This window comes from Pongo pygmaeus, chromosome 13, assembly GCF_028885625.2.
Source record: "Pongo pygmaeus isolate AG05252 chromosome 13, NHGRI_mPonPyg2-v2.0_pri, whole genome shotgun sequence".
Classification (NCBI taxonomy): domain Eukaryota; kingdom Metazoa; phylum Chordata; class Mammalia; order Primates; family Hominidae; genus Pongo; species Pongo pygmaeus.
Window position 1 is genome coordinate 121310761 of NC_072386.2, and position 26619 is coordinate 121337379.

Consider the following 26619-nt stretch of genomic DNA (forward strand, 5'->3'; position numbering starts at 1 on the left):
TGGAAAGCCCAAAGCAGGTGTCTGTGAGTGCACAGCTGCATCCAGCACCGCCTCCCCCTTTCCCACCTCTTGGAACCAAACTGGGATTCATAGCCTTAGCTTAAAAGTCATAGAGCAGTGTTGTTGGTTATGAAGAAGCAGCGTGGAGTATGGGAGTTCAGACAGTGAGTACTAATCCTTGCTTGCTTTCTTCCCATCTTTCTCATTGCTGGCGCTCTCTCCTGCCTGCATTTATTTAACAAATGTATATTGAGTATACTCTGTGAGAAGGGTCATGCTGGATGGGGGAACAGAGAGATGTGAAGGGATGAAAGATGGTCTCTGCCTCCAGAGCAGCCGGCATCCTAATAGGAGACGACACCTTTGTGGAGACACAAGCATGAGCAGAGGGCAGGCTTGAAAGGGGCGGCAAGGCTCTGTGTCGCAGCGTTGGTACTGTGGTGTGTGTTGCTTTTAAATTCCAGCCCGGTAGCGTGGCAGATGGCAGAGAGACCTCCGGGTTGTGGGGGCAGGAGCTGGAGCTGGATGGAGGGCTGCCCTGACTCCCGCAGGTTTTTCCCTCAGTGCTATTTCCCTGTCTTGCACACTTAGAGCCTCCATTTAATGCTGGTTCTCTTGTGGTTCTTTTCCCTCCCAAAGACAAGCCAAACGGCTCCTGGGACAGATTGTGGACCGCTGTCGAAATGGACCTGGCTTTCATAATGACATAGACAGCAACAGCACAATCCAGGAGATTCTCATTCCCGCATCTAAAGTGGGTCTGGTCATCGGCAGAGGAGGGGAAACAATCAAGCAGTTGCAGGTGTGTGAGCCCGGAGCACGGAGCACAGCGGCCGCTCGCAGCAGGTCTTCAGCTTCCTGGCCCGGGAGATCTGCTCACGGCTGGCATTCCCTGGCTGGGCTGCCTTTGCGCAGCATTGTGCTGAGGCTTCCTTCCTCCATTTGACAGACAGCTTCTGAACATACACCACGGCCACGCCTGATGCCAAATATGATGCCAAGTACTGGGGCAGGTGTGCCCTATCAGGGGCCCCTGTGAACTTTGAGCAGCCTTTTTGGCAGTGAGCTCTGTGAGGGCTGCTTTTATCATCATAGGACAGCATCTCAGATAAAAGTACAGTATTTGGAGTCAGAGGCTCTGACCCAGCATTCTTCCTCACTAATTGATTGATCTTAAATGTGTTCATTTACTTTTTGAAGGTTCAGGGTCTTTGTGTGTCAAAAGGGGCAAGTGCAGGCTTCACTGTTGTGATGGAGCTAAAATAATAGCCGTTCTTTTCTTTTTATATAAGAGCCTGTTACTGAGTGAATGTTCCATGAGCATTAGCTGATGTTAGTGCCAGAATCCCTCATCTGAGACTCTCGGGACCAAACAGGTTTCAGAATTTGACACTCCCAGCAAGTTCTGGGGTTGTACCCTGAAATCAAATGCATATTTCTGTAGCTAAATAGAATAATACTCACACTCAGGAAAAGGCAAAAAATACACTGACATGAGTTCAGTTTTGCTGCCAAATGAATTATAAGTAAACTTTCTTTCAGAAAAGGGATTTTGCAGTTGTGAGTAAAGGATTGTGGCTTCCCTTGCGTGCCATCTCATAACCCGGTCCTTGGGTCCTGGTTGTAAGGATGGTGTCCTAATGTAGACTCAGGGAGTTTATCATTTGGGATCCCAGCCTCCCAGTTTTGGTCCCCCACTCATTAGCTCTAGACCTAGGGCCGTATGTGCTAAAGTAGAAAGATGGCAGGACTTGACTGTCAGTTCTGCAGAAGTTCTAATCACATAATGTGAAATGGAGTGTGTGCCAAGTGCCTGGCATTCAGTAAAAGTAGCTCCTTAGTGCTTAGATGCTCCAGGGACCGGAATCATTTTAGGAGATGGTTTTACATCTCACATTTGGACATGGTCTTACCCGACCTATATGTCTGCTGTCACAGAAGCCAGCTTCATGGCCCAGGTTGGAAGGCAGTCCCTGGTGGTAGGTGGGATGTGGACTTATTGTGGGTGTGACTGGGTCCGATTTTGTGCTGCCCTGCATTATTCATGAGGGCTGTGCCGGTGTGTGTTCCCCACAGGAGCGGACAGGGGTGAAGATGGTCATGATCCAGGATGGCCCATTGCCCACGGGAGCAGACAAGCCTCTTCGTATCACTGGAGATGCATTTAAAGTACAGGTAGGAAAGAGCCATGGGTAGGTGAGTCCTGCTGTGGGGCTATCACTTGGTGGTACCCTAGAGCTTTTATCTTCCTCAAGGAATTGTGAAACTGGCTGCTCTGTTATTGAAGGTAAACTGTTCTCCTTAACAAAGTTTGGTGATGGAAAGAATCTAGGTTTGTGCTGCACAAAACCAGAGTCCTTAGCTACTTGTGGCTATTTAAATTCACTCAAATTAAATAAAAACTGAGCTCCTCATTTATACTGGCCATATCTCAAATGCCCAGTAACACCTGAGGCTGGTGGTGACTGTTTTGGACTGTGCGTGTGCAGAACATTTCCGAGCTTTTGCTGATGGCACGGCTCAGGGACAGTTGGTTTTTTGTTTTGTTTCCCCCACGTCATCCTTCCAGGTGCAGTTTTGATTTGCTGACCTGGGGTCAGCTGAGATGCAGGCTCTGCTTGGCGTTTACTTGCTTGTTCTCTTCTGGATTTATTTTGCAAGCCCTTCAGCTAAGGTTGGAGGTGAGCACAGGGTGAGCACCAGAGCCACCCAAGTGCCTGGGCACCCTCGAGCAAGAGTCCTGCGCCCCGAGCTGCCAGGCGGGACAGCCCCGCTGGCTGGAAGCAGTAAGGGACTTGGTTTTCTATCCCCTGGGGTAGTTCTGTCCTTCCAACTCTTGCTAGTAGCAGGAATTCAAGTGGGCGGAGGGTGTAGGGTTTTTGTCTGTCCTCAGTGAAACACAGATGTACTTTTTTCTGCCACCTGCAGCCTGTCTTGGCATTGCCACATTCAGAGTAGCTCCGGGGTGATGCTCCTTGGTGAGCCAGGCCACCATCAAGAATGGGTCTTCTCTGGGAGCACTGGGTTTTGATCAGTGAAAGTTTCCAGTCCCTGGCAAAATATTGCCACCAATTCTGAACCCTATCCTTCAGCTAAGCTGGTCAAGGCACACCTGTACAATAACAGTTTTAGAACAGGAGTGAGGGCAGTGGTGGGCATGGTTCTGCCTGGGGACTCCTCCAGTCAGTGATACGGTCGTTCACTTCCATCGGGCCAGAGTCCCCACACGCTGCCTCCTCCAGAGCTCCCAGCCTTCTCTCAGTGTGAACAGTTGGGCATTTAAGGAACCAGATTGCCTCTCGCCTTTCCCCACCCTGCTCAGCGTCCGGCCGTGGGCTCCAGTACTGTGATGGTGTTGGATCCAGGCCTGTGGGGGGGGGCCACAGAGTGCCTGCCTCTTGGCTGCCCTCCCTCAGAGGCCTTCTTTTTCTGTCACAGCCTTTGATGGTGTCTTTTGTAGGGAAAAACCCCAAGCAAAGAATACATCATTAATGTCCCATAAATTTGCAGGAAAATAATTTTAACTTAACGGGTTTTAGTGATTTTTAAATTTTAAAACTGTGTATTTCATTTTTTTTTTTCATTTAGGAGATGGAGCCTGCTGTACTTAGGGCACCTATATATCTCTTCAACCTGCCTAACATTTTGCTATATGTGTGTGTATGTGTGTGTGTTTCTTTACCATTGAAGTGGCAGATGTTATAACACTACCCCTAAATCCTTAAGCATGTGTCTCCTAAGAATAACCAGGCCTAAGAAAACTGTACTTCTGAAACATTATCTGGTATCCAGTACATGTCCAGATTTCTCCAAATGTCCTAAGATTGTCCTAAGATTTAAATTGCTGACGGGTTTGTTTTGTTTCTTCCTAGACACAGTTCTCACATTCCCTTGAGTTGTAAGGTACAGTAGGTCTTTAGCGCAGATTCCTGTGTGGCTGGTATTGGCATGGGTTGGCCAACATGCAGCGATAGACTTGCCAAGTGTGTGTTTTGGGGAGAAGGACACTTGAATCTGCCTGGGATATAGTGACGTCCACAAGGAAGTCTCACGAGTAGGTTATAGAAATAAGATAGGCTTGCCCTTTTTTTGTCGTTGTTGTTGTTTGTTTCAAGCAATGTATTTGGCTTTCAGCCTTTCTTTTTAACTTACTGGAGTGCCTCTGTGTTGTAAAGCCTGGGCAAAGTTCTCTGTCTCATGGACCTGCCTTCAGTGGGCGCTCTTAGACACCCCTTCCTGCTAGAAAGAAATGGCATCAAGAAACACCTAGGTCAATCCACTTCATTGATCCGAAAGAAAAAGATTTAAAAATTTAAAAACACCTAGGGGTGATAGGAATCCATTTCTGACCACACGCAGATGTGCTCACCCAACTGAGGCTTTTTATAGAAGGTGGACCCTTGCCTGTGTGGACATTTGGGCAGTGGAAAGAACACATCACTTAAGATACGATACACACATCCCCTACATGTCCCATAAGCAATAAGTGAATTGTCCTACAGCTGAGTGCCTTTAAACCCAAGTTAAGAGGGTTTGATCTTGAAATTTCACCTGGTGATGTATCTTTTTTCAGGAATTTTTTCTCATAATGCTTTTTGTTTGTGTTTATGCAGCAAGCAAGAGAAATGGTACTAGAGATTATCCGAGAAAAAGACCAAGCTGACTTTCGGGGTGTACGTGGTGATTTCAACTCTCGAATGGGAGGAGGCAGTATAGAGGTATGCTTAAATTACAGGTTAGTAGGCAAATGAGATGAGGACTAAAGTTGTAGGTCACACTTTTGTTAGCTCTTTGACCCTGAGCAAGTTAGTTAACTTTTGTCTCAAAACCTTAAGAATTCTCTGGCTTCTTAGGGTGGGTGTGAGGGTGGGCAGGAGCAGCAGAGCCTGCAGTGAGGGGAGCTGCTGCACTTCAGGCCATGGGGCCGTTTCGCTTGGTTGTGAAGCTTTGCTTTAGAGGTTAACCAGTTGCCCAGGTAAAAACCAAAGTTCAGGTTTTCTTGGTGATGTATCTCATGATTCTATCAAACTCGGCAGCCTGTATTTATTGATGAGGTTGCAATGGGGTCAGAATCTATCCTAGAGAATGAAATTTTGTTGTATGCGACAACATGGATGAACCTTACAAACAGTATGCTTAGTGCAATAAGACAGATACAGAACAGATATTGTACGATTCCACTTATCTGAGGCACCTAGAAGAGGCAGATGCAGAGGCAGAAAGTAGTAGAAGCTGTCGGATGCTGGGGGAAGGAGGAGTCGTTGTTTAATGGATACAGAGTTGTTGGGGATGATGAAATGTTTTGGATATGGATGGTGGTGATGGTTATACAACATTGTGGATGTATGTAATGTCATTGAATTGTGTACTTACAGGTGGTTAAATGATAAATATTATGTATATTTTAGCCACAATAAAAGAAAAATGAAGGAAAAAAATACATTTTAAAGTACCACTAGGGCTACGCATGGTGGTTCACGCCTGTAATCCCAGTGGTTTGAGAGGCTTAGGCAGGAGTACTACTTGAGGCCAGGAGGTTGAGATCTGTCTGGGCAATATAGCCAGACACCACCTCTACCAAAACAACAAAAAAAAAATTTTAAATTAGCCCAGTGTGGCACACTGCTATAGTCCCAGCTGTTCTAGAGGCTAAGGAGGGAGGCTTACTCCTCCCAGGAGATCGAGGCTGTAGTGCGCTACAGTTACGCCACTGTAATCCAGCCTGGGTAACAAGTCCAGCCTGGGTAACAGTGTGTATGGTGTGTTTATTGGAAGGCAAAATTACTATTTTTCATCTTTTATCTATAAGGCTTATTCATTTTTATAACCATTTTGATCAAATCTCAAATTGGATGCATTTAACAGTTAAGAATGCAGTTCAGGCCGGGCGTGGTGGCTCATGCCTGTAATCCCAGCACTTTGGGAGGCAGAGGCAGGTGGATCACAAGGTCAGGAGTTCGAGACCAGCCTGGCCAATGTGGTGAAACCCTGTCTCTACTAAAAATACAAAAATTAGCTGGGTGTGGTGACGCGCGCCTGTAGTCCCAGCTACTCGGGAGGCTGAGGCAGGAGAATGGCGTGAACCTGGGAGGCGGTGCTTGCGGTGAGCGTAGATGGCGCCACTGCACTCCAGCCTGGGTGACAGAGCTGGGCGACTCCATCTCAGAAAAAAAGAAAAAAGGAAAAAAAAAAGAATGCAGTTCAACCACAATATTATTCCTAAAAGGGAAAAATGTCCTTTATTATATCATTTCCAGGAATGCACTATAATAAAAACTAAGTTGCGGCCAGGCGTGGTGGCTCACGCCTGTAATCCCAGCACTTTGGGAGGCCGAGGCGGGTGGATCACGAGGTCAGGAGATTGAGACCATCCTGGCTAACACAGTGAAACCCCGTCTCTACTAAAAATAAAAAAATTAGCCAGGCATGGTGGCGGGCCCCTGCAGTCCCAGCTACTCGGGAGGCTGAGGCGGGAGAATGGCGTGAACCCAGGAGTCGGAGCTTGCAGTGAGCTGAGATCGTGCCACTGCATTCCAGCCTGGGAGACAGAGCGAGACTCCGTCTCAAAAAAAACACAAAAAAACAAAAAACTAAGTTACGTGTTAAAACAAAGTTTCCTGGGCCGGACGTGGTGGCTCGCGCCTGTAATCCCAGCACTTTGGGAGGCTAAGACAGGCAGATCACTTGAGGTCAGGAATTCAAGACCAGCCTGGCCAACATGGTGAAACCCCATCTCTACTAAAAAATACAAAAATAAGCTGGGCATGGTGGCGGATGCCTGTAATCCTAGCTACTCAGGAGGCTGAGGCAGGAAGAACTGCTTGAACCCCGGGGGTGGAGGTTGCAGTGAGCCAAGATCGTGCCACTGCAGGCTGGGCAACAGAGCAAGACTCCACAAATCATCTCCAAGAAAAAAAAAAGTGTCCTGGCCAGGCACAGTGGCTCACACCTGTAATCCCAGCCCTTTGGGAGGCCGAGGTGGGCGGATCACGTGAGGTCAGGAGTTCAAGACCAGCCTGGCCAACAAGGTGAAACCCCATCTCTGCTAAAAATACAAAAATTCGCCGAGCATAGTTGCCTGCGCCTGTTTTCTCAGCTACTCGGAGGCTGAGGTGGGAGAATCATTGGAACCCGGGAGGCGGAGGCTGCAGTGAGCTGAGATTGTGCCACTGCACTCCAGCCTGGGCAACAGAGCGAGACTCAGACTCAAAAAGAAAAAAAAAAGGTGCCCTTTAAAAAGACAGGTTTGTGAAAAGTTCTGATGTGGTTTGGTTTCTCTGTGCCTAGGTATCTGTGCCTAGGTTTGCTGTGGGGATTGTAATAGGAAGAAACGGGGAAATGATCAAAAAGATCCAGAATGATGCTGGTGTGAGGATTCAGTTTAAACCAGGTGGGTTTGATGATTCAAAAATCCTTAGTGTTAAAAGGATGATAAAACACCTTACAAAACAAGGGCTTGGCTATTGGTTCATGTATACTTCACCTTTCTCATCCTTGCAACATTCTGCTACCAGATTACCAATCTCAGTTTCTTCTCCCAGCCTTCTTTTCCCTCCCCGGATACATGTCCGTCACCTTTGATTTCCAGGCCTTTTTTCTTTTTTCTCCTTGGAGTGTATGCATAGTATGTCATAAATGCATAGTATGTCAGCTTTTGATTTTGCCAAGTAAAATTTTAAAAAATATATATATTATTTTGATTTTATTAAATGGGAGATAATTTAAAACCACATACAAAGACAAAACATCTTAGAATAAAGGACAAATTTTTAAATTTTATAAATTTGCCTTAATGAGCAAAATTTTCGATGTGGTCTGAAAAGAGGAAAACATGACAGGCTCTTCTCTGGAAGCTGTTGCCATAGCTCTGCTCTGACTCCCTTGGCTTTTTTAAAGTCAAGTTTTGTTTTAGTTCTTTAATGATACATTTTTTAAATGGCTATAATTGCATAAGAATTGAGCATTGAACTGAAACGTGCGAAACAATATAATTACACACATTTTCCTATCACCCACATCACTCCGAAAGAGTCCCTGCAGCTGGCAGTATTCCTGTTGCCCCTTTTGGCACCATGGGTAAGAATATTGATTGGGAATCAGATTAATCCTTGTTTGCTTCTAACGTTGGGCTTTTTTCTAATCCTGCGTCTCACCTGACATCTCAGATGATGGGATTAGTCCAGAAAGAGCTGCCCAGGTCATGGGCCCTCCGGATCGGTGTCAGCATGCAGCGCATATCATCAGCGAGCTGATTCTTACAGCCCAGGTGGGTCCACCTCTGCGGAGTGTGAGTGTTTGGGCTGCAGAAGTGGAAAGTGCTACCCGGGGCTCTCGGTGCAGCACCATAGAGCTGTCACCCTGAGGCGTCTCAAGTCACATTATGGGAAACCATCAGTTTCTCTACATCAGCCTCTTTCCTGCCTTCTTGGTATTTTTTTCTGCTCATTAATTATTCTGCCTTTATTTACCTCACCATCTAGATTGCCTTTACACAGTAAGTTTCTGGCTATTTAAACCATGTGGGGAAATACCATGGAGATTGGTCGCCAAGTTTCAAATAATCAAGTGTATTTAATGTTAATCTGTGTTAGTGAAATCCAGTCTTAGTGGTAGAAGGCACTTCAGGGTCCTCCAGAGTCCTAAAGCTGCCTTCATGCACTTGATTTCATGCACATCTTTGGACTGTGAGCCAGCTTGTGTGACAGTGCTAGGAACCCCTGTAACTGATGGTAGGACTGAGGATACATTTGAGAATGACCAGAACAGAAGAATAATCGAGAGATTGGAAATTATAGTCCCAGCTCTGCCATCAGTCATGTGACCTTGGAGCAGCCTTTGAACCTCTGGGTCTGGTGTTCCCAGCAGCAGACTCAGGGTGCTTTGCACGAGGCAGTGCTCTCCATGTGATCCCCTAAGAGCCATCTGGTGGTTCTTACTCAAATTACAAATGTGTAGGTCCCCACTCCAGATCTACTGAATCAGCATTTCCAAGGGAGGGTCTTGGGTCTTCACTAGAGACCCAGGCAGTTCTTAAGATTAGACAAGTTTATAAAACAGCCACTGAATCAAGCTCGTTCAGCCTGTGGGCTGCACGCAGCCCAGGAACAGCATTGAATGCAGCCCAACACAAATTCATAAACTTTCTTAAAATGCTACGCGATTTCGTGTGTGTGTGTGGTTTTTTTTTTTTTTTAAGCTCATCAGCTATCATTAGTGTTAGTGTATTTTATGGGTGGCCCAAGGCAATTCTTCTTCCAGTGTGGCCCAGGGAAGCCAAAAGATTGAACACCCCTGCTCTAAATGATCTCTAACATCCTTTTTTTTGTAGCAAGAGTTTATGAACTTTGGCCAGGCACAGTGGCTCACTCTTGTAATCCCAGCATTTTGGGAGGCCGAGGCAAGCGGATCCCCTGAGGTCAGGAGTTCGAGACCAGCCTGACCAACATGGTGAAACCCTATCCCTGCTGAAAATACAAAATTGGCTGGACGTGGTGGCTCACGCCTGTAATCCTAGCACTTTGGGAGGCCAAGGCGGGTGGATCACCTGAGGTCAGGCGTTCAAGACCAACATGGTGAGACCCGTGCCTACTAAAAATACAAAATTAGCCGGGCGTGGTGGCGCATACCTATAGTTTCAGCTACTCAGGAGGCTGAGTGAGGCAGGAGAATTGCTTGAACCCAGGAAGCAGAGGTTGCAGTGAGCCAGGATCCCGCCGTTGCATTCCAGCCTGGGCAGCGAGAAAAAACTCTGTCTTAAAAAAAAAAAAACAAAAAAAGTTTATGAACCTTGCGCTGCAGAGGCTGTGAGATGTTTGGGAGAAAACCTTTTCTTCGAGATCTGTGGCATACCCAGAAAGTTGACTGTGCGCTCGTGTGCGTGTGTGAACATCAATTCTAAAATTGCCTTGTTTACTTGGCAGTTGCCTCTCATAAAAGCAGAGTGTGGGGGAAAAGCACTCCAGTTGTCTCAGCTTTCTACTGGTTTACATTCTGGGTTAAACGTTCAGTTTACTCTGAATCAACATGAGCAGGTTTTGCCCAGCATTTCTTCAGTGTGTTGAAAAGTCTGTACAGCTTCTCCCTTCCATGAAATAGCTCTTAGCTTGACCAGGTTCACCCTCCATATTTAAGAGAGTTTAAATACTGCAGCTCCAAAATGACTCAGCGGACAGCGGCTGGAATGAGACTTGCTGCCGTCTCAATGAAAGGGCTCTTCCTCTGTCAGCTGTTAGATTTAGGTTTTTCTCTCTGCTGGGTGAACAGTGGGAGAATGATTCAGAGACTTCTCCAGCCCCGCATGGGAAGGAGGCCCTGGCAGGTTCCCTCTGTTCCTCCCTTCTGAAGTAGCCCTGAATGGTCACTCTTGAACCTGTTGCTGCTGCTGCTGCTTGGGGGCACAACAGCCAAGGAGTTTTCTGAAACTGAGTAAAATCCGTTTATCCTTCTTGCTGATTGGAGTGCCAGGTGTTGTGACTCATAGCAGTGCCTGGTCGGGGAGGGTCAGCAGGCTGTGCACATCTGGCTTCCCATAGGCCCAGTATGTGTCCGCCGCAGGAAAGGGGGGCCTCAGCTGCAAGGGAGAGACCAGCTCTTGATGCCTGTAGATCGGGGTCCAGTGAGGAAAGCTCCAGGGAGAAAGGCCGCTGGGCTTCGGCCTTGGAGTTTGTGTCTGCCTGTTTCTGTTGGATACATTTGAGCTGTTTATGTAACGGCGTGTGTTCATCTGCACAGGTCCTCCCCAGGTACACTTGTGATGGGTGTTAATTCTGGCTTGAAAGAGCCCTTCAGAATGGGAAGTGTGGAAAGGTGCTAGGTTCTAATGGGTGGCATTGATTACATCCTGTCACTTAACCTCCTCCCTGGAAAAGAGAGGAGCAGTGGTGCTGTGGCAGTGGCAGAGGTCACTAGAGCCCTGTGATCTTTCCAGGAAAGAGACGGCTTTGGAGGCCTGGCAGCAGCCAGAGGAAGAGGTCGTGGCCGTGGCGACTGGAGCGTGGGAGCCCCTGGTGGCGTCCAGGAGATAACATACACAGTGCCAGCCGATAAGTGTGGCCTCGTCATAGGCAAAGGTAAGAGGCAGCTGGGGTTTCACATCCCCCCTCAGCTGTTTGGCTTGAGGGAAGGCAGGTCACAGGACCTCCAGAACCTTTGGTGAAGTCCCTTTGCTGCTGCAGGCTGGGGCTGCCCGGTTTGGAGGCAGTAGCCACCTTCTGCTGAAACCCTGCTTGGCATGGTTCTCTGAGGCTGCTGACGGGCCTGTTGTGAGGAGCAAAGTGTATTTTTTCTGGTGAGTATGAAGAGACAGCAGTAAACTCCCTGCCTGTTGAGGGCAGCTTAGCTTGGTGAAAAGATACCTTGTGCAAGATGGGGGGCCTTTGTCAGTCGACTGATTGGCAATTAACTCACCTCTAAGGAACTTAGAGGGACAGTTGAGACAGTATCCTCAGTGAAAATTCCTTCTCGACAGTGTGTCACTTCTTTCCCTTACCAGGTTTGAGTATTTGGTCTTGATCCGCATAACATGTGAAAATGGTTTTCATCCTTTCTGCATATTTACCGTGAGTCACGGACTCTCTGTGGAGGGAAATAAACATTGATTTGTTAGTTTTTTCTGGGCATTTTGGAGAACATTAGGAAGAAACCCTCATTCATGGCTACTGTAGCTCCTTCCTGTCCTTCACTGAGAACCAGGAGAGAGCAGCCACATTTCTCAGCCATTGGCAGCAGTTCATCTTAGCTAGCCCTGGGACCCAGAAAGGCTACTGAGACCAGGGCCGAGGCTGTGGGGCCTTTCCCAGTGTGGCAGCAGGGCTCGGCTTCCGTGGGGCTCTGAGCCAGGCCTCACTGCCAGCGGGGGCTCCTGTTGTCACTGGGTTTCGTATTTGCCTTCATGAGGTATTTGACAGCATGTGGGGAAAACAGTCGTCTCTCCAGAGTTTCTTAAATTTCTTTGATCACCAAATACCTCTTAGCTGCTTGAGGGGCACTCGTATTGGATAGGCAGGACTTGGGGATGCTTCACTAGCAGAGACCTCCAGAGCTGGGCAGGTGGGAGCCCCTCCACACTCACCTCCCAGGAGCTGCGCTCGTCCCTGCTCACAGGCACTGTGGGCTTATGCTCTTGCAAAATGCAAGAAACTGTGTTGTCTTTTAGATGCTGAACCACTCAGAGTTGGGTAGGAACAATATGGGTTCGTGTTCATTTGCCGGCAGGTGTGCAGGCTGGTGAGTGTTTGGGGATATTGCAGCCTGCGCCAGATGCTGCCAGAAGTCCCACACTACCCAGGCCGTCAGCCTGACCGCTGTGAGACTGCAGCTAGTTGATGCCTGTAGGTTGACGATTAGCTAGATCTAGATTTCTTGGCCTTTTGCAAACCATTTTGTCAGCGAAGTTTTCATTTGCTTGTGTCTCTAAACCCTGACTGAGCGTTGTTGCCTCACCATGACAGGTTCTCATAGTGAACCCTTGGTGCTCACAGAGCAGCCCCTCGTAGTTGGTCCTCCACAAAGTCATCCTGAGTGATTCCTAGAAAACAGTGATGAGAACGAAGCAGTAACTGGTCTGTGTCCCATGCTTGAGTAGCAGCCTAAAGAAGCCTAATTAGCGTCTCGGATACGGGAGGGTCTTTCTATGTCACACACATACACACACACACACACACACACACACACACACCCGCTCAGTGCCCATGTGAGACATCTCTTTTCCTTGAGATGGGCGCCTGGGCAAGAGAGAGGAGCCCCACGCAGTCAGGCCCAGCTTTCCTTGGCCTCTGGCCTGGACAGACGCAGAGCCTCCCTGGCCCCTGCTGGATTTCCATGATAAACACAGCAACATTGACAGATAGCACAGCCAGCCTGCTCTTGTCAGCCAGGCCTTTTAGCAGGTTTGATTAATTGCTTTACGATTTCACGTCCAGCTGGGGGGCCACTGGTGGGGCACTTCTGCCCCCCATCAGGTAGAAGAATGGAGTGGGCTGCTGAATGAGTCTATAGACAGCCACCATGTGCCAAGCTAGTGACCTCATTTTGAAGGAAGATGAACTTAAATTAACTCCTTCCGGCCCCACAAGGTTTTGTGGCGCCTCCTCATCTTATTAGCATGTGCCCAAGGCCTGGGGATGAGGGTCCCAGGGCACAGTGGGGAGGGCCGGGGCCTCGGCTGTCTGGGGACCACAGGATTCTCAGTCGCAGACACTCGTGTACTTGTGCTTTTGCCTCCAGACCAAGTGGATCTGGGTGGAGGCTGGTAGGGTTCCCTCGAGTCTTAGGTGTGCCTATGGAAATGGTCTCCATTTTGGTTTCTATTCTTTTTTATTTTTTTGAGATGGAGTTTCGCTTTTGTTGCCCAGGCTGGAATGCAGTGGTGTGATCTTGGCTCACTGCAACCTCTGCCTCTGGGGTTCAAGGGATTCTCCTGCCTCAGCCTCCCGAATAGCTTGGATTACAGGCATGCGCCACCACACCCGGCTAATTTTGTATTTTTAATTGAGACGGGGTTTCTCCCTGTTGGTCAGGCTGGTCTCGAACTCCCAACCTCAGGTGATCTGCCCGCCTTGGCCTCCCAAAGTGCTGGGATTACAGGCGTGAGCCACCGCGCCTGGCCAAGTCTCTATTCTTTATTGCTCCCCAAAAAACATTGCCTAGGAGCCTGCTTTTCATGGCGCAGAGAAGATAAAATCCATGGCCTCCAAGTAAAGGGCAGAGGTAAAGGTCCCCTAGGAGGGGCTTGCACCAGCCCAGAGGAAATCAGAGCTGTGGGCATTGGCCCGGTGTGTCCCCAGACAGGCGGGTCTGGCCAGGGTGGAAAATGCAGGGATGCTTCTCTGAAACTCCAGCAGTACCTTAAGGAAATCACAAGCACAACATTTGGTTTTGTTGGTTGTTTTTTACATTTAAAACCACCCTAAACTTAACCAGCCTCTTCTGCATGCGACCTTATCTGCATGCCATGTCTCCTGGCGTCTTTTCTCCCCTGTAAGGGCTGCCCCTGCTGCCTTCAGGAAGGACCACCTGCCTTTTTCATTCCTTGACCTCTGTAGAGTCCTGGCAAGACGCTCTTGTGTCTGCCTTTAGCGTCCCCTCCCGACTGGCCTGACAGGCTGTTGAGACAGGGCTTTTCTGGCAGTAGGTAGAGGGGAGCTTGGAGTGTTTGGAGGATTGTGGACGGTATCTTGGTGAGGTGCCACATGGCATTTAGGGCCTGTTTTTTTTACGGTGGGCATGGCGGAGGGGCCGACACTGGCCCTTGGCCTTTGCTTTTGATCGCCCGGGCTCACTGCTGCCCTATACCAGCTTTGGAGCAGATTACCTTTTTCTCCACTTTTCCAAACTGTGCTCCAAGTTATCCTTGTATTCTGGCTCCTCCTAGCAACACTCCATCCCCCGCGGAGTTGAGCAGAGCAGATCCGCAAGTTCTGTGAATTTCAGAAGAAGAATCCAACTATTGTTACGCTGCTGGAGCTTTTATTACGCAAATTTCATTAAGAGACTGAGACTCTCTTGCAGGTTTTTGAAAGAGACCAACTAAATTTTCGTTAGCCCTGCTCCACCCAGGCCTCTGTGACCTCCACCCCATCCTTGCACTGCCTGTCTAGACCGTCACCCCATGGAGGAGGCAGGGACTTGAGAAGTGACAGGGTGGGATACTGAAGGCCTGAGTGGGCTCCAGGCATGGTTGGGCCTGTGGTCATCTGTTTGGCCTATGGAGAATGTTGCCTACAGCCAGGCTGACGGCCCCATTGTCATGGAGGGGACCTTCGCTCACCATTCTTGTGCTAAGAAGGGCAGTGCCATCCCTGGCTGGGCGGGAGCCCCACAGCTGGCCCCCAAGGATGAGCTCCATGGTGTAGACCCACAGGCCTCAGCCCAGACCTGGTCACTGGGCCACTCAGGACCTTCACATGGAGGTTTCACATGGCATCTGTGGCCTCAGCTTGGCCTTGAGAGAAAGTCCAGCTTCACTCCAAACAGCTAGTTTTGCAAGTGAGAGAGCCCTGGGTTTAGTTGGAACCACTTTGGAGTAAATAGAGAGTACTTCTCTACTGTCAGGGCAAGTGCTGACGTGCACAAAATCCCCCCGAGTCGTCTTCTGGAGCCAAGTGTCCCAGAGCCTCAGGGGTCGCCACAGTAGTTGCTTATTCTTCTGCCTGTGTTCTGCTGTCCACAGGGGGTGAGAACATCAAAAGCATCAACCAGCAGTCAGGGGCGCACGTGGAGCTTCAGAGGAACCCCCCTCCCAACAGCGACCCCAACCTGCGGAGATTCACCATCAGGGGGGTTCCCCAGCAGATCGAGGTGGCCAGGCAGCTCATAGATGAGAAAGTTGGCGTACGTACAGGGCCCTTCCCCCACCTGGCTTACTCATAGCTGTTTTCTTTTGGATGTCCAAGGTACCAGCTTTAACCGCCACCTTGTGCTTCTTGTGCCTGTGGGTTCTCACATCACATGAGGGCAAGCCCCCTCCTGCTTTGCCGAAGGGGAGGGTCGGAGACCCAGGGAGTGCCAGAGCCAGGCCCAGAAGCAATGAAGGAAGCCTGGCAGGACTCACCAAGGCCGCAGCAGCCGAGGCCCCAGAGCCGTTCCCCTGTGGGCTTAGATGAGCGGCTGGGGCGGCAGCCTCCCCCCACGCTGCCCCGGGACTCTGCTGGCATTGCCCTGGCGGCCAGCCCAGCAGGCAGCTTTCATTGACTCTGGCTTTAGTTTCAGGCACCTCAAGGCAGATAAAGAAAGGGAGTGTTGATGGAGGACAGATGGGCCACTGCTCACCTCAATGGGGACGTAGAATGGCAGAAAGAGCCTTGGGCCAGCCTAAGTTGACGGGAGAGTCAAGCAGGTTGGTCCCTACCCCCAGGGTGATACCAGGGCAGTTGTGGTGGTGCCAGGACTGGCTGTGTGGTGGTATTGGTCGCTGGAGGGCAGAAGCCATTTCTGCAGCGCAGCCTGCTGTGGGAAGGAAGGCTAGTGTGAGTGTGTAGGTGTCCTTACTTCACTCGACTCCATCCCCCCAAAAGCTGGGCTTTCCCTCGGGGTGGGCCTGGGCAGAGGAAAGAGGTGTGCAGCCAACAGCGGCTGAGAGCTCCCTCTGTGCCCCCACAGGGGACCAATCTCGGAGCACCTGGAGCCTTTGGACAGAGTCCATTCAGCCAGCCACCTGCCCCACCTCATCAAAAGTGAGTCTTTTGCATCAGTCTTGCCTGGGAGAATTCACTCGCTCCCAAGAGATCCCCTGTCCTTTCCAGCTACTTCTAGGGAGTGCCAGCCAAGGCCTGAAGTTCTGGGCATGGGCAGGACTTGTTTCTTTTCCTCTCACCAGCGGTCCCTCCGGCCTGTCACTCACTGACCTCAGCGATGGGGTGGGAGCCTCTCAGAGGGCAGAGGGTCTTCTGTCCCAACCACCCCCTCAGTGCCCTGGGGCTGCGGGGAGGGGACGAGCCGTCTGTTGTGAGGCGCTCAGTCTGTTGTTTCTTTCACCTTTTCCCAGTACCTTTCCTCCAAGGAGCTCCGGGTGCTTCCCAAACATGGCTGCCAAGGTGAACGGGAACCCCCACAGCACCCCGGTGAGGTAGGTGACCTGCTGTGACTCAGTTTGGGACAGACGGGACTAGGGTGGTCACTTGGCTATTGCCGACAGGCAAGGGTCCGGTGATGCTTGGCTGGGATGAGGGAGGTGAGCAGTGAAGAGGGAGACGACAGGGGTGACTTGCCCCCTATAGGAACGAGTGACTCTCTTGTCATCCACAGTGGTCCTCCGGCCTTTCTGACCCAGGGCTGGGGCAGCACCTACCAGGCGTGGCAGCAGCCCACACAGCAGGTCCCAAGTAAGTGACTCGGGGCGGGGAGTGCATGCCCTCCAGAAAGGCTGCGGCCCACAGAAGTCCTGGGGCCAAAATGCCCTCGCTCAACTCAGCCAGCAGGCCCAGGATACCCCTCCCCAAATGACAAGGAGCCCTCTGGGTGGGGCTTGGGCCCTCCTGCAGGCCTGTACCAGGGGTTGCGCATGCTCAGAGAAAGGACTCTGGGCTGGCCCTCTCTTGGCCCACCTGTCCTCAGAGCTCTGGGCCTCTGTCACTTTTGTTCCCCATGCATGGGTGGGGATGGGTTGAGCCAGCTTCTGCTCCTCCTCTTCTCCACCCCCTGGGGGGCTGGCTCCTGGCCCCCCAACTCCCTCCCCCTGCCTTGGGTGGCTGCCTTCCTCTCCCCTCTCAGGCTTCCATCTCCTGAACTTTTCAGAAGCAAACAGCTAGGGAATGACTTCTGCTGCATCCCGCCTCTCCAGGGAGACTGCTTGTGAAGGAGAAAGTCCTGGTGGGAATCAAAGCCGCCGCCCACTCTGTCCCCACAGCCGCTTCAGGAACCACTGTTGGGTTTCAGAGCTGGTCTAGCCCCTCTGGCGTGGCCTTCACAAAGCAGAGCAGAACCCTTAACCTTAGTACGATCCAGGTTCTTTTGACCCATCTGGAGTTTCTGTCCTGTGTTTGGAAAGGCTTTCTTCAGTGTCTGCAGATTCTCACAGCACCCAGGCCACAGGCCCTGCCTCACAGCCTGGCTCGGAGGGCCTGAGCCCCCTTTCTGGGGTTCTGCCACTTCAGCTTTACACAGAGTCCTGAGGCCAGTGCTGTGTGGCCTTAGGCACGCCCTGCCTTCTCTGGAGCTCCACTTCTGCCACGTGTAAAATCAAGGGTTTGGGTTTGAATTCTAAAGTACTTGCATGCTCTGAAGTTGTATAGTTGTGTTTCTTCCCTTTTTTCCCCAGTATCTTATTATGAAACCTTTCAAATATCTTAGAACACTTTGCGGTGAGCACCCACACGGCACCCAGATCCCACCATCCATCCCCTTTCCCTCTGCTCGCTTGGCCACGGGGGCTGACCCTGTTTCCTTTCCTCGGCTCCTCACCTGCTGTTCTAGTCTGAGAGAATCCTCCAGGCAGCAAGGTGGCCAGGATTGACTCTGGGGACACTGAGGCCTGGGAGGCCTTCAGGGGAAACGGCCCCCTGGCGGGTGGAACTGGCAGAGGCCTGTGGGCTAAGGAAGGGAGAGCGCAGGAGGCACCCAGTGGTCTTGCCGCCCTTGGGCAGCCTTCATCTCATGTTGTGGAGCTTGGCTTTTTTTGTTTATTCAGGGGTTTTGCAGTTGAGAACCGGTTTGGGTTGGTGAAATATTGTTTGGCAGCGAAGTCCTGCTTGCCGGCACCCTCCGCATCTGAGGGAAGAGTGTTTGCTGCCTGTGTCCCGCTTTTGCCCTGCCCCTGTGGGAGGAAGCGGGGCGTCTCCTTCCCTCCTTCCTCCGGCTGCTTGCTTCTTCCCCCACACTGCTCCTCAGTCTGCAGCAAAGTGAACTAGTGGCGAAAGCATTTGGCTGCGTGCTCTCTGCAGTGGTTCGCCCTTCCTCCCTGCTTCAGGCTGCAATCCTTACAGGAGACAAGACAGTGAGGGGGTCTTTTGTGGGCCTTGGCAGGTGGACATCTGAGCCAGCCCCAGCCTGGGCAGAAGGAGAGGTCCTGACCCGCCACTGTGGTCAAGTCTTTGAACCCCCTCTTGTGCGTGGCAGGGTGCTGAGGCTCTGTTCCCCCATGTTGGCTGTTTCTCCGCCTCCCCCAGTCTTCACTGCCCACATAGCCTAGAGGGTGAACCCAGGGTCCTGCATAGAAGAGAAGGGCTGGACCACCCTAACACATGCACCCCCTTTCCCTCTGCCCTACCCCAGCCGGCCTGAGGCTGGACAGCGTCCAGGAGCCCACTGGTGCTGCCTACCCCTGGTCCACATGGCCCCTCCACTTCCGCTGGTCCAGAGGCACAGCCCCCGGGCCTTCAACAGAGGGCCACGCGAAGAGAGTGGTCAGCAGCCTCTGGAGTCTCTGTCCTTTGGAAGGCTGATTGGGGAGCCTCAGAACAGAAGTGGCTGTGGCCCTCAAGCCCCCCATCTGTGGACCCACAGCTCACGTCCCCATCTGAAGAGAGTCAGGGTAGCCTTGCTAGTTGCCCCGTGTGCCCAGCCCCACCCTTACAGTGATCTTAGTTACACCTCTCCTCCCAGCCCTGCCAGCTGCCATCTCCTTCCCAGGCAGGGCTGCGGAGCCATGTGTGGCCAGGAGCAAAGTGGAGGAGTGCAGGGCAGGGCCTGCAGCTGGCGGGCTGGGGCCGAGGCTGTGAGGAGCCCGCAAGGCCTGACTGCTTTTATGTTCTTTGCACAGGCCAGCAGAGCCAGCCGCAGAGCAGCCAGCCCAACTACAGCAAGGCCTGGGAAGACTATTACAAAAAACAGAGTGAGTGCCCGGCCCTCCTAACCTGTGGCTCCCGGCAGCACAGTCCCCTCCAGCCCAGAGACTTCAGAGTCCAAGGCTCACTGTCACCTCTTTTTTCCCTAATGCCTTCCCTGTGTGGCTTGATCTCATTATTTGCCTCCGTCCTCCACCCCGTACCTGCCTGCTTCTCTCTGTCAGGGTCTGGGCATAGTCAGTCCGTGACCACAGGCTGCCCTGCGACTCGGCACAGGCCTGCCATCCCCTCCTCTTTATTCTCCGCCTGCTGGGCTCCAAAGGACTTGAGGTGGGCGTGGCACCTGGAAGTGTGGGCTCAGCTGGCGTCTGGTCTCCTTAGGGACCGAAAGATTCCAGCTGGGTGCCACCTGGCTGGCAAACAGACCAACCAGGCATCTTGTTCTCTGTCTTGGTGCTTCAGGGCAGATGAGGAGAGGTGGTGAGATTCAGGGAAGAAGGCCTTACCTGGGCATTGGAGCTGGGTGCTTAGTTTCTCCTCTTAAGTAGGCCCGTTTTCTGACTACCAGAAATGAAACCAGCCTTCAGAGCAGGGCGAGGGACCCAACAAGCAAAAGGTCTTTGGGGAGTCACATAAAATCAGGACCAGACTCTCGGGATATATCCCACGATTACTAGACCGGAGGACTGGGGGCTTGTTTAAAGAGGTATCTCATGTGCCTTGTGTTTGGAGGATGTTTCTTGCTGGTTGGAAGAGATCGGGTTGAAGGCCACCAGAGAAATGGTCCCCCTGGTGTTGGCATCATCGCCAGGTTCATGGCTCTTCTAGGGGTTGGAGGTGGGGGTGTTGAGTCATGGTCACCAGAGGACCTGCTATAAGTTCAGCTGCCCAGTCTTCCCCAAATCCCAATTCCCAGACCCCTGGGCCTGTGTTGAAGCTGTTCACAGGATTTGGACACTATCACAGGCACCCAAGCTGGGCACTCCTGTTCTCCCCAACCCCCACCCCAGGATCCCCGCTTCTCTGTCTGTCACAGGGCCCTGGGAGCTGAAGGGGCAGGCAGGCAGATGCAGAGAATGCGCTTCCGCAGAGAGAAGGCAGGCGTGAGGATTGGTCTTCACAGGCATAGCAGGGGCCGGGCAACAAGAGGCTAACAGCACCTTTTGTAGCAAGCGCTCCTGCAGCACCAGCCTCACCGCCCCACCTCCCAGACCTCCCTGCCTTCCAGCTGTCCGGAGGGAGAGCAGATGCCTAGGGCCTTTGGGAAGGGTCCTGCCCAGTGCACCTCCGCTCCCGATAACCTGTGTTTCCTCCTTTGTCAACCAGGTCACGCCGCCAGCGCTGCTCCTCAGGCCAGCTCCCCACCGGACTACACAATGGCCTGGGCAGAATATTACAGACAGCAGGTCGCTTTCTACGGACAGACGTTAGGGCAGGCGCAGGCCCACAGCCAGGTCTGTAGCTAATCACCAGCACTGCCGCCACTCCCTAGCCCCAAGCCCCTGCTCCCAAGCCTCCTGTGTTTCCTGACCCCAGGATGAGAGCGCTGGGCTAGGAGGAACCTCTGGGCCCCATAGCTCCTCAGCGAGGCTGCATCTGCTGAGAGCCCGGCTCCAGCCCCTCTGTCCCTCCTCGCTCCGGAGAAAAAAAGTTTAGGCCAAGTGGCAGGATTGGGGGTGCAGCCCCTACAAGGAAGTGCCTGATCTTTCCTCAAGTCCAGGCCCCAGACCTCAGGGCTGATTAGTAGTCTCTCTCTTCCTCTAAGCCTCACTTTCCCTAACTGTAAAGGAGCAAGTGCAGAGGGTGCGCTCCAGCGCCTGCTCTCGAGGAGGGTGGAGTGGCCAGGCCGTCAGCCATGCCCGGGCAGCAGCAGGAGGCAGTGAGAGGGCAGGGGGGGGAGAGCCCAGCTTTCCTCTCCTGTGCACAACCTAGAGGGTTCTGTTCAGAGGCCAAAAACGGATTTCTTATTAAAGAAGGGAAGACGTCCAAATGTTCCCACAGGGCGCATTTCCCACCTGATGCCAGTCAGGTCCTCATGGATAGCATTTCAGTTACCTCCTGGCCCAGGACTCAGCTGGTTGGGCCTCTCACTGCCAAATTGGCCGTCTGGGTCTGGTCCTGGGGAAACAGGTGTCAGGGCTGGTGGCGACGGAGGAGAAGCGTGGCTCCCACTGTCCGCTCTTCCCTGCCCCAAGTCCCTAGTGGAGAGAGAAGCCCAACACCTCCTCTTCAGCAGAGGTTTTGTCTGGCCCAGCTCCCGTGACGCGAGACCCCGGGGAGGTGCTGGGACACGGCCCTGTCTGTGTGTGTCGGTGCCGGCGTGGCGCCAGAGGGGAGAGGGTGACCTGTCACCTCCTTACTGGCACACAGACCTGAGAACCTGCCACCACGGACTAATTCTTCTTCCCTTCCGCCCACAGGAGCAGTAGGACAGTGTCCTCGTCCCAACTCTCCCCTCAAAATCATTGTCAAAGAAAACCTATTTGTAACAGAGGTTTTTACATTTGCAGATCTTTTGATGAAGAACCGTTGTTTTGTTCTGTGAAACACTATATTTAGATTAACGGAATTTTTCTAAAAATCGGGAAAATTAGTTACTAAAAATTGCTGATCATTTTTGTTTCATTATTTTTGTTATTTCAAATGTATAAGCTCTGGGATTCTTTTTGGAGCAATACCTACAAAGTCAGGCACCAGAATGTGCCTCAGAGCTGTGACATTTCAACATGATGGTTTTGGTTTTGTTTTGTTTTGTTTCGTGTCCTTTTTATTTGCAGTTTTTTCTGTTGCAACAGAAAGTGGCTTGGAAGTCTTAGGTGGTATGTAACAAATTCTTTTTAAAAATTTTAAAGCAGTATTTAAGTATTCTTAAACGTGTAAATTCATTTAATGTTTTACTTCTAATTTCTCGTATCTTGGCTGTCTGGTTTTATTGCATTTTTAAAAAAACTGAACTATTATGTATTGTAATGAATGATGTGAATTCTGAATTGAGACAGATAATTGTATTGCTGTCCAACAGGGGTTGGGAGGGGCATTTTGTAGGGTTTGTATAATTTCTAGAGTTTGAAAGGGGTAATATAAAAATGTGTTCATGTGTTTAGCATACTTTTTTTATGTCTCCATTACCAGTTGCAATTGTGTATCTAAGACCTCCAAGCTTGTTTTTAAAACAAAACAAAAAACCTTTCTCTATTCTCTCAGAAATATAAATACTGTTATTTTTAATATTAAGAAATTCAATATAACTTTTAACACACTGTGGAACATTAAACCGTATAAAAATGTAGTTATAACTATTTTTAATTCCAAGGTGTTGTTTGCTTTTTTCTTTTAAATATTTTCTTAATATTTTGTCAGATTAACTAGATGAATAAATAAATCTAGTATTAACCACATTATGAATTAAATAATTTTGATTTAATGAAAGGGATAATATGATTTCCAGTGTTTACTGTAGTGTATCTTGTACAGATAACATGTATTTTTAAAGGAAAAAAAACGGAATTGAAGCTATTTTTTCTTGCATTTCTAATTGACCTGAGGGACATTCCGTTTGAAATGTACTGAAGTTACAGTTTCTGGTTTTTTCTCCTCATTTTTCTTATAATGCTTGAAATGTCTAACTATTAAAAAAGACAATTGGAAAATGTTATGCATGGGGTTTTTAAGAAAACAAAGCGTTCTTTTTATTTGACTGACAATTCATTTTACACTCTATATAATAAAATCTCCACAAGGCATCTTGTGGGCAAAGTCTTTCTGGCCTGTTTGCTTTCCATTCGCCGGTTCATCCCTCTGCCCCTGCCCGAGGCCACCCGAGAGGGAAAGAGGATTCCTGCGGGCCTCGCCCGTCATCTTGCACTGCGTCTGCCCGCCTTCGTTGGTGCACAGCCTAGATGTCTAGCTAGTTCGTTAAGCTAATTTTATTTTAATGGCTCTGTATGATTTGACAGCTTGACTTGAGAGCCGTGGTTGGGCTCAGCTCCCCTTCCCTGTCACAGCCAGGCGTCTCTAAGTGAGAAGTCAGTACGGGAGTGTCATCGGATGGAGCTGGGAGATGCATTGAAGGGTGTGCGGTGGGTCAGCAGGCTTCTGCGACTGACTGGGCAGCCCCTTGCCCTCCGCCTGCTCCCCTTCCCTGTGTGCCATGCACACACGTTCGCCTACAAATGTAGGTGGGCTGCCCTAGGCGCGGCGTGGTTTCCCTGACTGCTGCCGCCTGCATCCCCCGCCTCCTTGTCCCCAGCCTCACCTGTGGCTCTGGTGGTGGGGCTTTCTCGCTCTTAGCCCCGTGCCCACGGTGGGACGCCAGATTGCCAGGAGGGCTGGGAAGCGTCAGCACACGTCCTCATTATGTCCTGTCCCTTCATGAAGAAACAAACGGGGTGTCCTTCCCCAGAGGTGTTAAGTTACAGTCCTGTGGTCTTAGGACTCGTGGCGACAGTGTGGGCCTCAGACTTGGAAGGGCATTAAGGAATAGAGAGCATCAGCCCTCGCCTTTTTTTTCCTTCTGTCCTGTTGGTTGGGGTGACTGGCATTGAGCAGTGTCTGCTTTCATGTCTGAGCGGGCCCTGCCTTTGCCCTCAAGTCTTTCTGTGCGGGTCTCCTCTACTTAGATGCAGAGACCTGTTTCGATCCTGAACAGGGCTTGCTGGGGTGTGCCTGGCCAATACTGGCCCCTTGTCTGTACTCCAAGCTTCTGACAGGAGGGGAAAAAAGCATCTGTGGCTCCTTCAGGCCGAAAAGGGGTGTGGAGGGCAGCCCATCTGCGGCCATGGCAGGCCTGTTGAGAGCCGGAAGACAAAAAGGAGATGTGGCATTTTTAACTGCACCTCTAGAGAATCCAGTTTGACGTTGAGAAATTGAATAGTAAAAGGCACTTGGAAAGTGGGGGGAGGGGGCTGAGTGGGAGGAGGGCGTAAACGCTGATGACGGTAATGGGAATTCGGGAGAGGGCATTACAGAGAAGACTTCCTTCTAATTCATCTTCCAAGCTCTGTGCCAAAACAGCATTTGGCATGGTTCACAGGGAGCGATTGTGTGATAATGAACCCTAAGGTGTCCCTTAATTGAAGACTGAGCATTGTGGTTTGTGCCAAGAGTCATAAATGGTGCAGGCTTGCGGAGGATGCATTTTCTTAAATGTATCGGTAAGTACAGATTAGCGCTTGTCCCCAGTGAAATGCCCATACTATAAATTATGGAAATCTCTCTTTCTCTCTGATGCAATCTTTTATTGGGGGGAGGGGGTGTAGTACGACAGGAGGCAGGGGGGAAAGTTTGCAAGCATATGAAATTTGGCCTCTCATTAACATGGCGCCCAAGGAAGATGATTTTCATCAGCAGTCTGGTGTACTGGAAGGCTAAAGTACTTGAAATGTACCAAGTTCAGCGGTTGTGTTCCATTAAGAAAGATGCATCGTCATCACTGTAAGGGCGGTTGGGGTCGGGGAGGCGGGGCGGGCGGTTGCCCAGTCTGTCTTCTGAATGCATGCCCCACCCCCACCCCCCACCGCCCATGCCTACTGGGTCTCTGCCAGCCTCCCAAGTTCAGGATTCATCAAGGACCCTGCCGAGCCGATCCCAGCCCCACCCAGAAGTTGGGGCTGGGGTTGAGGAGTTCTCAGCCAGTGGGCCTCAATCAGTACCCCTGGCCTCTCATCAGGTAGGAGGCACCATCTTTCCGGGATCGCTCGAAAGTGGTGACCACCCATGATGTTCCAGAGCCCCCATAGTAGGGTCAGCTGGGGCACAGATGGCACAGTGCAGTGCCTGGTCCATGAGAACATGGGTCACCCCAGAGCCGCAGCTTCTAGCTGGCTACAGCCCCACTGTCTCCCAGCCCCACTTCTGGTCCACTAGGGCCCAGCTGGGGTTTTTTAAGATGGGCTGAAGCAAATGGGCCTGATAGATGCTTAGAGATTAATGGCCAGAAAGTGGCTTGACACTCAATTCCGCAGGGGGCTGCCGGCCCTGGGTCTGTATCTTGGGTAGGGTGGAAGGGGAAGCAAAGACAACCCTCACCGCCCTTGAAACAATGGTCATCTTGGCTGTCCTTTGTCTTGAAGGTGTTTCTGTAGCATCTACCAAGGGGGTCCTGGCCCTTTCCAGGTACCTGCTTCCAAGGTGGTCTCTGCACCCTGGGAGGTAGAAAGGCCTAATCTCCCCATTTCACAGAAGAGGGCTCAGAGTCAAAGGCTGAGACCTGCCTTTATTCACACGGGCATGGAGGGGCCAGTTCTGTGCCAGTTTCTATGCTGCACTCCGGCTGGGGCTTCAGAGGAGAGCGTGACCACTGCCTCCTGGGGGCGCACTGTCTTTTGTAGTCACCACCAAGGGAGATGGTTGGCAGGATGGGAGAAGGTCTTAAAAGTTAGGGTTGAGTATCAACATGGCCAGCCCTGAAAGTGCACTACAGTCAATCATCATTTTCAATTCCATATTTGCAAATTCACCTACTCACCAAAATGTATTTGCAACCCCCAAATCTACCCCAACTAGAGCATTTGCGGGTCATTCAAGGTGAAAAACGTGAGTTACTGGATGCACGTGTTCCCAGCTGAGGTGGAAAAGGCGACACTCTGCCTTCTGGTTTCAGCTCTCGTGCCATAAGTAATCACTTTTCCTTGCAGTCTACTTAGTGCCACAGTTTTTGCATTTTGTGCCTTTTTTTTTCTTTTTTGACAGTTTTACTGTCTAAAGTGGCCCCCAAGCATGGCACTAAAGGGCCGTCTAGCATTCCTAAGCATAGGAAGGCTGAGGTGTAGCTGATGGAGACAAAACATGCATTCTGCTTCTTGCAGGCCTGAGTTACAGTTCTGTTGGCCACGAGTTCAATGTTAATAGGTGAACAATATACATATTAAGTCAGGAGTATTTCTTTTTATTTTTTATATTATTTATTTATTTATTTATTGAGATGGAGTCTTGCTCTGTCACCCAGGCTGGAGTGCAGTGGCACGATCTCGGCTGACTGTAACCTCCGCCTCCCAGGTTCAAGCAATTCTCCTGCCTCAGACTCCCGAGTAGCTGGGATTACAGGCACCCACCAACATGCCTAGCTAATTTCTTTGTATTTTTAGTAGAGATGGGGTTTCAGCGTGGTCAGACTGGTTTCAGACTCCTGACCTCAAATGATCCACCCATCTGGGCCTCCCAAACAGCTGGGATTACAGGCGTGAGCCACCGTGCCCGGCCAATAAGGGGTCTTTAAACAGAAACGCACATAAAACAAGATTATGGAGTGCTGATGCATGCCTGTAGTTCCAGCTACTAGGGAGGCTGAGGGAGGAGGATCACTTGAGCCCAGGAGTTCGAGGCTGTAGTGAGCTATGTCCGTGCCTGGGAATAGCCACTGCATTCCAGCCTGAGCAACATAGCAAGACCCCATCTCTTA

General features: G+C 50.8%; 1 protein-coding gene across 4 annotated transcripts in view; it reads left to right on the forward strand.

The window, feature by feature from the left end:
• FUBP3 (far upstream element binding protein 3) overlaps positions 1 to 22979 on the forward strand; it is a 61245-nt gene extending 38266 nt beyond the window's left edge. For 2 of the 4 annotated variants that reach the window (XM_054500784.2, XM_054500785.2), the window contains exons 7-19: positions 640 to 802; positions 2077 to 2175; positions 4614 to 4718; positions 7288 to 7390; positions 8166 to 8266; positions 10928 to 11069; positions 15170 to 15330; positions 16099 to 16172; positions 16484 to 16564; positions 16744 to 16820; positions 19196 to 19267; positions 20547 to 20674; positions 21641 to 22979. In XM_054500784.2, coding sequence (XP_054356759.1) covers positions 640 to 802; positions 2077 to 2175; positions 4614 to 4718; positions 7288 to 7390; positions 8166 to 8266; positions 10928 to 11069; positions 15170 to 15330; positions 16099 to 16172; positions 16484 to 16564; positions 16744 to 16820; positions 19196 to 19267; positions 20547 to 20674; positions 21641 to 21649 — 1315 coding nt within the window. In that variant the 3' untranslated portion in view covers positions 21650 to 22979. The remainder of the gene's footprint in view (positions 1 to 639; positions 803 to 2076; positions 2176 to 4613; positions 4719 to 7287; positions 7391 to 8165; positions 8267 to 10927; positions 11070 to 15169; positions 15331 to 16098; positions 16173 to 16483; positions 16565 to 16743; positions 16821 to 19195; positions 19268 to 20546; positions 20675 to 21640) is intronic. The other 2 variants (XM_054500786.2, XM_063649957.1) reach the window with 1 other exon arrangement.
• Positions 22980 to 26619: the final 3640 nt, after the last annotated feature.